Below are 13285 nucleotides of genomic sequence, written 5' to 3'. Positions count from 1 at the left end.
TCCCTTGCATTTTGTTTTTCTGTACATCACTAAGAATTTCGTTTTTTAGAAAATTTTCAGATTGTTATTTTGTAGAATGATTTTTGAATAGTATAGTCTGAAACTATTTTTTTAAGATGTTTGACTTTTGAATTGTGCTATTTGAGAGTTAATTGCGAAATGTACAATTCAGAAGTCAAGGGAAACTAGATTTTTGGATTGTAAAATATAAAAGTTATTTATTTTTCTTGAATTGTACAATTTGAAATATGTATTTTAAAGTAAATTTTGCCTTCTGTGTTGTACTTTACAAAATGTCATTATTGTTGGACTTGAAAAATTGAATCAAGTTAAGATTCATAGAAGAACAAATGAAGCTAGTTTTGATTATGATGATAAAGGTGTTGAAGATGTATTTTTTTGTTAAAGTTGTCATTGCATGTTTCTTAGTTTTATACAATATAATTTATTACATAGCCTATTTTCTATAAGGTTAAAAAATAGGTTTTGAAAAAGTGTTCGGACAACCAATTAAGTGTTTAGATAATCAATTGACCAGTTAACCCAAATTCATTGGTTACAATGAGTACATAAATATCTTCAAGTTACACGAGTACAAATTTCTCAAATTCAACTTCTCAGTCTCTCCAAAGATTAACAACTTTCTAAATAGTAAAGAAAACACTCTCAATAGACTAAATAATTAAAGCTTACAAAGGATATTACAAAAATGTTTCACACTCCTACTTTTTGAACTAACTAGACAATAGATTTTAGCACATGAGACTATGTATATAAGATGTGGGTATACAAAATTGTCTATCTTCTTTCGTATATATATGTTCTTTCTTTACATCTCTATGTTTTTTCTATGTATTACTGTCTTTCTTCTTCCTCTTGAAGCCTTTTTATATCTTTAGAGATATGACCATTGTAGCTCTTGAGAAAAAAAAAAAATCTTGTGGGACTATGTATCAGAATTTTCATATTCGATACTTCAAAAGAGGAAAGTTATAATATAAACTGTTAGTGTATGGCCGGGTACATCCCGGCCCAATAACGGGAAAGTGGCCAGGATCATCCTGGCCCAGGTACGAACACCCTCACACTCTGGCCCAACCACGGGGGCTTAGATCCAGCGCAACGCTGACAACCCAATAAGTGTGATGGCCGGGTACTTTCCGACCCTCTTGGCCAAGTACATCCCGGCCCAAGGGGTAGCAGGTGGAACATGTGATTATGACGCAGAGGTCAGAGGGGCAGCGAGCAATCTTAGCCAAAAAAAGGAAGGAGTTGATATTTTACGAAGTACAAACGGGCAAACCCCAAAAAAGGAAGGAGTTCATATTTGAGAAGTACAGACAGCCAAATCCCAAAAAAGGAAGGAGTTGATATTTGAGAAGTACAGACAGCCAAACCCCAAAAAGGAAGGAGTTGATATTTGAGAAGTACAGAGACGGTCAAACCCCAAAAAGGAAGGAGTGGATCTTTGACAAAAGTACAGACGGACAAATCTTAGAATGGAAAGAACTAATCTTTAACAAAGACACAGAAGAACAATCTCAACCAATAAGGAAAGAATCGATGCGTGCAACCTCAGTCGGAAAGGGAAAGAATCGATCCTCGAATACAAACGACCCGTAAATAGTAATTACAGGTCCATTAAGAAATTAGTATAAATTAAGGCCTAGTGAACAGGTAAAGGTACGCTGTTCTCACTAACCAATTACACCTCATATCAATCACTTTCTGACTTGAGCGTCGGAGTGCCTGCAGGTACCCCCCACCCCCGGAGTGCAAACGGTAGGGAGATCCAAGAGGAGTCCAGGGAGGAGCAGAAGGAGGTTCGACATAGAGGATTCTTGAGATCGTCTGGTTCCGCACCGAAATAGTATCGATCAGGTACAATTGGTGCCCACCGTGGGGCCAGACAATTCTCAAGCAGGATGGTGTCGACAAGAGCAGCAGTCGATCAAAATTTAGTAGCAGCGGAGATGCAACAAGAGATGAACCGCCAGTTGGAGGAATTGAGACGCAAGAACGAGGAAGAATTAAACGCCCTAAGAGAGGAGAACCAGCGGATGCGAGCGCAAATTGAGCAGAATCCCCCACAAAGGGAGGAATCCCGTAGCAATGAAGAGGGAGGGGATGGTACCGGACGAGACGAGTCCCGAGTACAAACCACCACCAACCAAACAGAAGCGAGGCCTAGAGTAGCTAGATGCCACCCCTTCGTGGACGGGAACATGGAAGTGGAACTTCCCACGCGCTTGTAGGGGTTGACTATGAGCCAGTACGTGGACGTCTTCACCACCCAGGCAGAATTGTATACTTCGGATGACACAATCATTTGTCGTGTTTTCCCAATATCCCTAAAAGGGCCTGCACTCAATTGGTTCACACGATTACCACCCAACTCTATCGATTGTTTCGATACGTTGGCCAACCATTTTGGCATACAATTCGCCACCAGTAAGCCACACCATCTTACTTCTCTGGCATTGGTGAATATACGACAGGAAAAAGGAGAGTCTCTGCGGGAATTTATGGAACGATTTGGGAAGATATCCTTGAATATCTCTAATTTGAATCCTGAGGTCGCCATGCACCACCACATAACAGCACTAAAGCCTGGCCCTTTCGTTGACAGTCTATGCAAGAAGCCCGTGAAAAATCTGGATGAGCTTTGGACCAGGGCCACCAAATTCATGCAGATGGAGGAACTGAAAGAATTCTGCAATACAACTCGATTAGACGCCCAGGAGAAGAGGCACCATGATAGAGAGCGAATGTTAGCACCCCGATCCGGCCACAGGTTCAAAGACTCTAGGCAGCCGAAATACAGTAGGTACACGCCCTTTGTGTCCAACAAAGCCAGAATTCTGGAGGAAGCACTGAACACCGATCTAATAACAACCCCTCGAAGGGGTCCGACTCCCCCGAACGCCGATACCACCAAGCATTGTCGGTATCACCAAAATTATGGGCATACAACGGAAGAGAGTTTTACCTTGAAAGACAAAATCGAGGAAGTGATACAGGCGGGACACCTAAGAAGATTTGTAAAACGGGAAGGCGGGGGATTCTCTTCCAGGGGAGAATGAGAAAAACGCTACGAGGAACAACCACAAAGGATATCAGGATACCGAGAGAGGGAAGGAGAAGGCACCCGAAGAAGGGCCGAACCCAAAAAAGATGATGAGCGGGATACGAGAGAAAGACTGCTGAGAGGAGTAATCAATTATATTTCAGGAGGCTTCGCAGGAGGTGGAGCCACTACGTACGGAAGAAAGAAGTACGTACGAGCGATTCAGAGCGTCAATGCCGTAACAGTATGTCCCAGGCGGCACATGCCACCCATCACGTTCCGAGACGATGATTTCCAAGCGATCGACCCCCAACATGACGACCCAATGGTGATATCAATAGAGATCGAGGACTTCGCGGTCAGGAAAACCCTGGTGGACCCGGGTAGTTCGGTGGACATCCTATACTAGGGCAGTTTCAGAAAGCTGAGAATTCCAGAAGGGAAAATCCAACAGTACTTAGAGCCGATCGTGGGCTTTTCAGGGGAGCGAGAGAATACGAAAGGCTACGTTGACTTGTTCACCAAATTCGAGACAGGAATGGTAACACGAACGGTAAAAATCCGATACCTTATTGTTGATGCTCACACCTCTTATAATATTTTGCTAGGGAGACCCTCGTTGAATACGCTTGGTGTAGTAGTCTCCACAGATCACTTGGCCATGAAGTTTCTGTCAGCCTCAGGGTACATAATCACTGTGCACGTAGACCAGCCGACTGCTCGGAGATGCTATGCGGATAGTTTGAGAGAAAGACCCAAGTCTCCTCCCAAACGAATAGTGAAAAATGTTGAGAAGGTCGTAGGGGAAGCGGAAGTAGACTTGGATCCTCGGGTCAGCAGCGAGGAGAGGGTGGAACCAATCGAAAGCACAGAAGAATTCCATTTTGATGAGCATCGGTACACCCATGTCAGCAAGACACTTGTAAAGACCCCCGAGATGCGAGAAGTATTACAGGGGAACGTTGATTTGTTCGCCTGGAGCGCGGCCGACATGCCCGGCATTGACCCAAGAGTAGCCAGTCACAAACTATCTATTTTTCGGGAAGCTCGGCCTGTCGCTCAGAAGAGAAGAAAGATGGGGGAGAAAAAAGGGAGGCAGCCAAAGCGGAAGTACAGAAGCTAATTTCGGCAAGCTTCATCAAGGAGGCCACCTACACGACCTGGCTAGCCAACGTAGTGTTGGTAAAAAAGGCCAATGGCAAATGACGGATGTGTACAAACTACACCAACCTTAACAAGGCGTGCCCTAAAGACACGTACCCTCTCCCAAGTATCGACAGATTGGTAGACGATGCAGCTGGACACAAGGTGCTTAGTTTTTTGGATGCATACTCTGGGTACAATCAGATCCCAATGTATCCTCCTGATAAAGAAAAAACGACGTTCATCATGGAAGAAGCTAACTTCTACTATGAAGTCATGCCTTTTGGCCTAAAAAATGCTGGAGCCACATACCAGCGGCTGATGGACAAGGTGTTTCGTCATCTCATCGGAAAGTGTATGGAGGTCTACGTCGACGACATGGTAGTCATGTCAGATTCACTCGAACAACACGTCAAAGATTTGGACGAGGTCTTGGCAGCCATACGGAAGTATGACATGAGACTGAATCCAAAAAAGTGTATTTTCGGGGTTACAAGTGGGAAATTCCTGGGTTTCATGTTAACCCACTAGGGAATAGAGGCGAACCCCGACAAGTGCCAAGCAGTTGTTAACATGAGAAGTCCAGCCAACATCAAGGAGATACAAAGATTGGTAGGGAGGCTAACTGCGTTATCACGTTTTATGCCTAAATTAGCAGAAAGAATCCAGCGGATGTTTAGGTTCATGAATAAAGCGCAAAAATTCGTATGGGATGAGGCTTGCAAGCAATCTTTTCAAGCGTTGAAGGAGTATTTGTCTTCTCCCCCAGTACTACAGAAGCCTAGCAAGGGAAAACCCTTGTTAGTATATCTAGCCATCTCTACCAATGCTGTTAGCGCGGCCATTGTACAAGATCAGGCGGGGGACCAACGACCCGTATACTTTATCAGCAAAGCCCTACACGATGCAGAATTGCGGTATCAGACTGTCGAAAAGGTAATCCTAGCACTTGTGATAACAACCAGACGATTGCGACCATACTTTCAAGGGAACGAGGTAATAGTCAAATTTGACTACCCAATACACAAAGTATTGAGGCGACCCGACCTCACCGGCCGAATGGTTGGGTGGTCTGTAGAACTATCTGAGTATCATCTTCGATGTGAAGCCCGAGGGCCGATTAAGGGACAATGCCTGGCAGATTTTGTCAACGAATTAACAGGAGATCCTAACGTACACGAGGAAGGCTGGATCCTGTTGGTGGATGGCTCCTCCAACGTGAAGGGCGGGGGCGCTAGAATTGTTTTGCAAGGACCGAATGATTTGCTACTCGAGCAAGCCTTGCGCTTTGGCTTTAAACCCTCGAACAATCAGGCAAAATATGAGGCATTAATAGCGGGGTTGACCCTCGCAGCAGACATGGGAGCAGATACGGTGACATGCCAAACTGATTCTCAGCTGATAGTAGGACACTTGGATGACACTTTCCAGGTAAAGGACCCACTCCTATTACGATATTATCACGTTGTGCAGGGCATGTTGAACAGATTCAGAACAACAAGCGTAAAGCATGTTGATAGATCCCAGAATCCCAGAGCCGACTTGCTCTCGAAGTTGGCGACTACCAAAATAAAGGGGCAACATCATACAGTGATCCATGCCACACTCGATCGTCCTACTGTAACCTTGGTAGAATGCAAGACTACTGAGACTGTCACACCAGAGGACGAAGAGTGGATGGCTCCTATTATACAATTAATTCAACATGGTGACACAGACGGAATTGATTACCCTATCATGCGTAGAAAAGCTTCTCGATTCACTTTGGTTGGTGAAGAATTGTACAAACGAGGCTTCTCCAACCCTCTGTTAAAATGCGTCACAAACTGCCGAGCCCAGTATATTATGGAGGAGTTGCACATGGGGATTTGTGGCTTACATTCAGGATCTCGAACCATGGCAGCTCGGGTGTTACGAGCAGGATACTATTGGCCGACTGTAAAAGAAGACTGCGAGAAGTACGTAAGGAAGTGCGCCTAGTGCCAACAACATGGTAACATGATACATCTCAAGTCAAAAGAGTTGCATGGTATTACCTCCCCTTGGCCTTTCGCCAAGTGGGGCATGGATCCTAGGGCCCTTCAGCCCAGGGAAAGGTCAGGTAAAGTTCCTGTTGGTGGCTATAGACTACTTCACCAAGTGGATTGAGGCGGAGCCACTAGCCCTGATCACGACCCAGCAGGTACAAAAATTTGTCTGGAAGAATATAGTGTGCAGGTTCGACATACCAAGCATCGTCATAGCAGATAATGGTAGACAGATCATCGACAAGGGGGTAGCCGAGTTCTATAAGGGACTCCATATCTAACATATTACCAGCTCGGTCGAGCACCCACAAACAAATGGACAAGCCGAAGCAGCAAACAAGGTCATACTGCGAGAACTTAAGAAGAGGCTGGGAGATGCCAAAGGAAGGTGGGCTGACGAGTTATTAGAGGTCCTATGGGCATATCGCTACACCCCGCAGTCAACAACACAGGAAACACCCTACTGCTTAGCCTGTGGAGTAGACGCAATGATCCCGGTCGAGATTGGGAAGCCCTCTTTACGACGCCATCTGTTCAACACGCGTCTTAATGAAGAAAGTATGCTAACAAGCCTAGACCTGGTTCAAGAGCTCCGAGATCAAGTGCGCATTCAGGAAGAGGCTTCCAAACTAAGGGCCCAGCACCGCTATAATACCAAAGTCAAACCCCGATCTTTTCACTAGGGAGATCTAGTATGGCGTATGGCAAGTGCCGCCCGAAAGCATGAAGGGAAGTTCTCGCCCAACTGGGAAAGGCCATTCCGAATCAACGAAGCTGTGGGAAACGACGTATACAGGTTGGAGCACCTATCTGGTGCCCCTGTCCTGGCCACCTGGAACGCCTCACATCTCAAGTTTTATTACAGTTAGTTTGTCAAACGTTTATTTTTCAGACTCTTTTGTGATTCAATTGCGCAATAAATGATGTACTCTTTCCTACCTTGATCTTTTTTCCCTAAGGAGGGTTTTTGGTCAAGAAGGTTTTAACGAGGCATCATAGCCATAAATAAAGCATGATTATTTCATTATTATCCTATGATTATCTTATTTATTGTCAACACATGCATATATTCTGATCAAGCACAACAAACAGTTAATATTTCGCACTCTCTCATGGGAAAGGAAGCTTCATCGAACTAGATGATCCCCCCATATCTATACCAATGGGAAATGAAGCTTCATCGCCCTAGATGATCCCCCCATACAAGCAAAAACTTAAGGTAATACACAACCATACAAAAACTTAAGGATCAAACGAAACAAAGGAAAACACCATCCTGGCCAGAAGTGGCCAAGTACATCCTAGCCAGGAGCGACCGAGTACATCCCGGCCAGAGGTGGCCCACCACATCATGGCCAGAAGTGGAGGAGTACACCTCGTGCCCACCTTCATCTACAAATAAAAATGGCTAGCAACATGCAAAGAGGCACAAGTAGCAGATGCAAACACAAAAATCTAAAGAAGAAAGTTCAAAGCATGGCAACAAAACATACAATGTGCGTTAATACATGTCCAAAAGGTAATAAACCAAAGCTTGACAAACAATTTCTAAAACCAGAAAATACAAAGCAACAAGTCAATCCTCGAGAGAAGCAGTACGTTTCTGTTGCCCAGCAACAGGGATGTCCTCCACAACCATGACGGAGCCCTCGTACATATCCTCAGCAATATTAAAGCGTTCATCTCCCATGTCAAAGTTAAAATAACTAGAAGCTTGGCGCAGGGCCTTGTGGAAACCCTCCTCATGCTGCGACATCACGTACCCCTCCAACTGGTAAATTCGGCCAGCTTTCTCAGTGCTCTCCCTCTTCTCGGCTGCCAGCTCCTCCTTTAGACGCTCCAAGGCCGCCTGAGAATCCTCATCCTTTTTTCTTAAAATCCCTACAGCGCGCTTTCAAGACATTACGCTCTGCTAGCAGCTGTGGTCGCTCATTTTTCACACTTCACAATTGAAGCGAAACCTCTTGCCTCCTGTTATTGGCCTCAGCCTATTTCCTCTACAGACTCTCTATCTCAATAGCCAGTTTGCTTGTCTCTGGTAGTTGGCTTAGCACTATATTCAGATGGCGACCCATCACCATTGCTCTGACATGAAATTCATTCAGTGCATACAACACAGTCTCAGGACGCATGGCTGAAACAATCTCAGCCTCCTCCGACGATAGGGAAACCTCTATGCCTTGGTTGATTTTGAGTTGTGCATCAAACATTGCAACTAAAGAGTCAGCCACACTATCAGCAGAGGAAGTGCCTCGAGACTTCTTGGGGAAGGATGACCGGGGAGTATTCGGCCTTGCGATACGATCCCTATGCTTGCTTTTCTTCTTCTGCACAGTAGGAGGCATCAGGTAAACAACACGAAAGAAAAATGGATGAACAACACGAAAATTGAAAGAAAAACCACAAGGAAGATGAACTTATCTCTTGACGTCAATCTTGATCAACCAAGGCTCTAGATACCACATGATGAGTCCATCTTCAAGAGTAAGGAAGCCAAGGAGAAGCCATGCAGAATTGATGAGGCTTGCATGGAGAAGGATGAAGGTGGAAAGTTAAAAGATGAGAGAAGAAGTGGTGCAACAATGGGGTTTGGAGAAGCTCTCAAGTGAAGTTGGGCCAACACTCAAGGAAGGGGGCTAGAGGAAACCAAGAAGGAGAACTCTAGCCTAAGTTGATTCATAAAATGAGAGGAGTGTGGAGTCATCTCAACAGAATTTCTCTACTATATTCATGAATGAAAATACAAGGGTCCTAAGCTCTCTATTTATAGAATAAAATGAGACCAAGGAGTCTCCAAAAAGTGGAGGGAAAAAGGAGTCTAGAAAGTTGAATTTTGGAGCCAAAAAGGAGCATGTGGGAGGTGTGACTTGCCACCTAAGCAAGTCACACTTGTCTTGCCATGGGAAGCTAACTCTCATCCTTGGAGAGCAAGTTTGAGAAGCTTCTAGGCTTTTCTAGAGTAGACACAATACTCTTGGCCCATTTGGCCCAATTCCCTTTTTTGGTCCAAAATTACTTCTAAAGCCCAATTTCCTCTAAGGCCCAATACATGGCCCAAAGAAAACCCTATTCTACTAGGCCCAAAATACAAAGCCCAAAAATAAACCCTATTCTAATATTTACAAACAAAGAGTTTTAGGCTAGGTCTTCACATCTTCCTTGGCCCATGTAAAGTTCATCTTGGGCCTTGTGTGTGCATTGGAGGCCCATTCCTCTTGTCCTAGCCATTGCTCTTGTTGTGGGTCCCTTGGTTAGAGGCATCTCATCATCCCCTCCATTTTGAGAAGGATTTGTCCTCAAATATGAAATTTCCGCCTCATCATCTGTACCATTCAAATATTGGGTTAATTCTCTTTGCACGTCCAACTAGCTTAAGCAAGCTGCTAGATACAATGAATCCACACTAAGAACATTAGTAGGCTGTTGGCAGATGTTGTAGTCTAGGCCCAAATACACTGCATAATAAAGCCCATTTATTAGACTGAAATTAAATCATTCAAAAATATGTATTTATTTAATGATAAAGAAAAAAACTAAATTTCCCAAGCCATTGGCCCAAGCTGAAAAGCCCTGTAGGGTGATATTCATCACCCTCTCCCTCTTGAAGAGGATGTGTCCTGAGATCTAGAGGATTCTTTAAGGCCCACAGCTTTCAAAGCTTGATTCCTCCAGGATCAAAAACACATCTACAAAAATCATGAAATAAATTTTCATTAAAATTCTGGACATCATGTAGACTATGTTTTCCAAAGACACATGACAATGGGATTTTATGTTGGGAAATATTTTCAATGAAACCCACTTCACTAAAACATTGATTTTCACTTTGACCTAATTGAGTCCAAAAAGGTAATTCTAAGTCTTGACTTTTGCAAATCTTTTGAGGAATATGGATTGATTGGTGAAGATGGAAAAATAATTTTAGGGAGAGTTAAGACAAAAGTATTAATGACTAATAAAGAAGAGTTGAAAGATGGAATTACTCCCTTGAAGTCTATGCAAGGAGTCGTAGGATGTTGTATCTCTACTTCCCTAAGCATTATTTCTTTCCTCTCAATCTCTTCCTCTTTTCTTTTAAACTTTGCCTCTTGTCTTACTCTCTTTTCCTCTTCATATTTTATTCTCTTTTCTTCCTCCTTTTGTTTTCTCAACTTTTCCTCTTCTTCTCTCAATTCTTGCTCAAATTTCTCTTTTTCTTTTTGCTCTCTTTTCTGAATTCTTATTTTTTCTTTTTCTTCGAACTCCCTCATCTCTCTTAAGAGTATTGTGAGTTTTTCCTCCTTCCTTCTTGCTATCTCAATTTTCTTTTTCTCTATCTCACAATCAAAATCAAAGGAAGGTGGTATGAATGTTCTTCTCATGCATGCTCTCAACTCACTCCAATTTTGAATGGGAGATTTTCTTCCTTTTTCCACTCTAAACTGCCTATAATCCCATCACTCTCTTGCATGTCCTACAAAACTTGAAATACACAAAGTAAGAAAGTAGTATTTACTATGTCAAAGATGGAATGATTGCACCAAATCATCTATTTCCCTCTCCCAAGATATGTATGATAATGCACTTATGTCCTCACCAAAGAAAGGGAATGTACTCTCATGTGTATGATGCATTTTATCTTCACTATGACTACCTAAATGCAATCTATTGTACAAACGATAACTCATTTTGGAAAACACTTTTGAAACATTTATCTAAACCAATTTTCACAAAGAAAATTTAGGAATTTTAAAGAGAATATAAAGGAAAAGATTTCTAGAGATGTTCCCAGGAAAGGGAGGTGAGTCTCATGGACAGGCTTAGAAACCAAACCTTTCCTAGCCAGAAATCTCTAAATTTCTTTCACAAAAATTCTCAATAAAATTTCCCAACAAGATAGATCTTAATTGTGAAAAACAACTTCCAAAGTGTGTGAAATCTTATGACCAAAGAAAGGTCAACTAAGTGTTTAAAGATTTGCACCTAGATATCACGATGACCTAAAACATAGAAGCAATCATACAAATTACACAAAACCTTGGCATTTAAAACATAAAGGCAGAAAACATAAAAACTGAAAACATAAACTAGATGAAAATCCTAAGTGAAAATTCAAGTGGCCTTTGGAACCCCTTGAACCTCACACTACACCTTAAACTATTACAATTAAATGCTAAGGATGGGATTGCTCTAAAGCATTTTCCCACCTAAGCCAAATAAAAGGAGAAAACTGAAAGAAAGAAAATTACACAAAATCCGTGACATCAAAACAGCAAAAACCAAAATAAAATTATGCTATGCCAAGCTATGTCTCTCAAGCTCTCGGTCCAGCCTCCAAAGTGTGTCTCCCTCAAGTGTTTGCTTTGAATTTTATCCTTTGTGAACTTCACTTTTAGCTTGGAGTTCCACTTTGGTTTCCACCTCCTAGGATGCTACCTTGAATATTTGGTTACCTCCAAAGAAATCTTCCACCAAGAATGTAACACCAAACCAAAGAAGCCAATAAGGAAAAACAAGAAAAGCTTAAATGAAAGAAGAGCTAAACTCAAATGGAATATAGTTGAAACATACTCAAAGATTTAACAAAGAAAGACAAACTAGAAATAAGGCAAACAAACAAGTTAAGCACTCAAATGAATTACCTAAAGAATGGCACTAGAATTCAAGAGAAAATCTGAAAAAGAAGTGCTCAAACATGAAGCTTATAGTTCTCATTGCAACAGTGCCAAATGAAGGGAAGAATCCACTTGAAATTAAGGCAACTCAAGGCAATATAGAGCACACACCTAAGCCAAGAATTATATCAACAAAGAGCACTTAAAACACAACAAAACGCACACAAAATAGCACTGAAAATGAATTTTCCAGAAACTGGCAGTCCAGAAAACGCTGATTGATGCCTCAACTTCACAGATTTTTCATATTTTTTGTGCTCAACATTTTTTAGTAATTATTTTTCTTTGTTATTTTCGTCTATCTCTCTTCTTTAAGAGGGAAAAATCAGAAAAAACCTTTGTTGAGCCATGTGTTCAGGATAAATCACAAACAATAGTATGCGTGTAGTGAAAACTGAAAACAGAGACTAGAGCATAGTTGCTCACGGAAATTGAGAAGATGTTCTCTGAAATTTAAGTAGAATGAACTTGATTATGATCTAGAATCAATCATGAATCATAGAAGAACATCTAGAACACACAAAAGCAAGAATCCAATCAGTGAAATGGATCAAAAACAGTGAGAACATGCCTTACACATCCACAAGCATCACTTTGATGTTCATTGCTCTTTTGTGTGATGTAGGACTTGGTTCTCATCAAGAAAATGCAGAAAATAGCAAATGAAACGAAAATGGAGATGAAACAAAACACTTAAACATGACTTAAGACAAAACACAAGATGATAAACTGAAAATAAATGGAAACCATCGAATGAAAATGAAGAACACACACTAGGAAGCAAAGAAAATGTTGTTGGAAAAATAAATGGAACTTAAGAACAAATGTGAACCAAAAATCATGAAGATCTACCATTTGAATCCATAGAATTCATGTAGACTCATAGATGTTCGGTTGATTTGAAGGAAACTTGAAGAAAACTCAAAGAAAATGGAAGAACAACACAAAAAATGAAAGAACACAAAGAAAAATGGATGAACAACACGAAAATTGAAAGAAAAACCACAAGGAAGATGAACTTATCTCTTGACGTCAATCTTGATCAACCAAGGCTCTAGATACCACATGATGAGTCCATCTTCAAGAGTAAGGAAGCCAAGGAGAAGCCATGTAGAATTGATGAGGATTGCATGGAGAAGGATGAAGGTGGAAAGTTAAAAGATGAGAGAAGAAGTGGTGCGACAATGGGGTTTGGAGAAGCTCTCAAGTGAAGTTGGGCCAACACTCAAGGAAGGGGGCCAGAGGAAACCAAGAAGGAGAACTCTAGCCTAAGTTGATTCACAAAAAGAGAGGAGTGTGGAGTCATCTCAACAGAATTTCTCTACTATATTCATGAATGAAAATACAAGGGTCCTAAGCTCTCTATTTATAGGATAAAATGAGACCAAGGAGTC

The 13285-nt window shown here is 41.9% G+C and overlaps 3 protein-coding genes across 3 annotated transcripts; all 3 read left to right on the top strand.

Moving 5' to 3' along the window:
- Positions 1-2264: 2264 nt before the first annotated feature.
- LOC114194928 (uncharacterized) lies at positions 2265-3083 on the top strand. The gene has a single exon (XM_028085331.2). It carries the CDS (start codon positions 2265-2267, stop codon positions 3081-3083), a length of 819 nt encoding a protein of 272 aa, XP_027941132.2.
- Positions 3084-4783: 1700 nt separating this feature from the next.
- LOC114194926 (uncharacterized) lies at positions 4784-6190 on the top strand. Its single transcript, XM_028085330.2, has one exon. The coding sequence runs from the start codon at positions 4784-4786 to the stop codon at positions 6188-6190; it is 1407 nt and encodes a 468-aa protein (XP_027941131.1).
- An 18-nt stretch (positions 6191-6208) lies between these two features.
- On the top strand, positions 6209-6920 carry LOC146884204 (uncharacterized). The gene is made up of 2 exons (XM_085665896.1): positions 6209-6306; positions 6530-6920. The coding sequence occupies exons 1-2, from the start codon at positions 6209-6211 to the stop codon at positions 6918-6920; spliced, it is 489 nt and encodes a 162-aa protein (XP_085522022.1).
- Positions 6921-13285: the final 6365 nt, after the last annotated feature.

The sequence above is a fragment of the Vigna unguiculata genome, chromosome 8 (genome assembly GCF_037176805.1).
Source record: "Vigna unguiculata cultivar grain cowpea cultivar isolate G323 ecotype 2 chromosome 8, ASM3717680v1, whole genome shotgun sequence".
Taxonomy (NCBI): domain Eukaryota; kingdom Viridiplantae; phylum Streptophyta; class Magnoliopsida; order Fabales; family Fabaceae; genus Vigna; species Vigna unguiculata.
This window is presented reverse-complemented; position numbering and strand designations above follow the sequence as displayed.

Coding starts and splice junctions, on each gene's coding strand:
- LOC114194926 (XM_028085330.2), top strand. CDS start 4,784: ATGAGAAGTCCAGCCAACATCAAGGAGATACAAAGATTGGTAGGGAGG.
- LOC146884204 (XM_085665896.1), top strand. CDS start 6,209: ATGATACATCTCAAGTCAAAAGAGTTGCATGGTATTACCTCCCCTTGG. Junction 6,307..6,529: donor GCCCTTCAGCCCAGGGAAAG/GTCAGGTAAAGT, acceptor ACATATTACCAG/CTCGGTCGAGCACCCACAAA.
- LOC114194928 (XM_028085331.2), top strand. CDS start 2,265: ATGAGCCAGTACGTGGACGTCTTCACCACCCAGGCAGAATTGTATACT.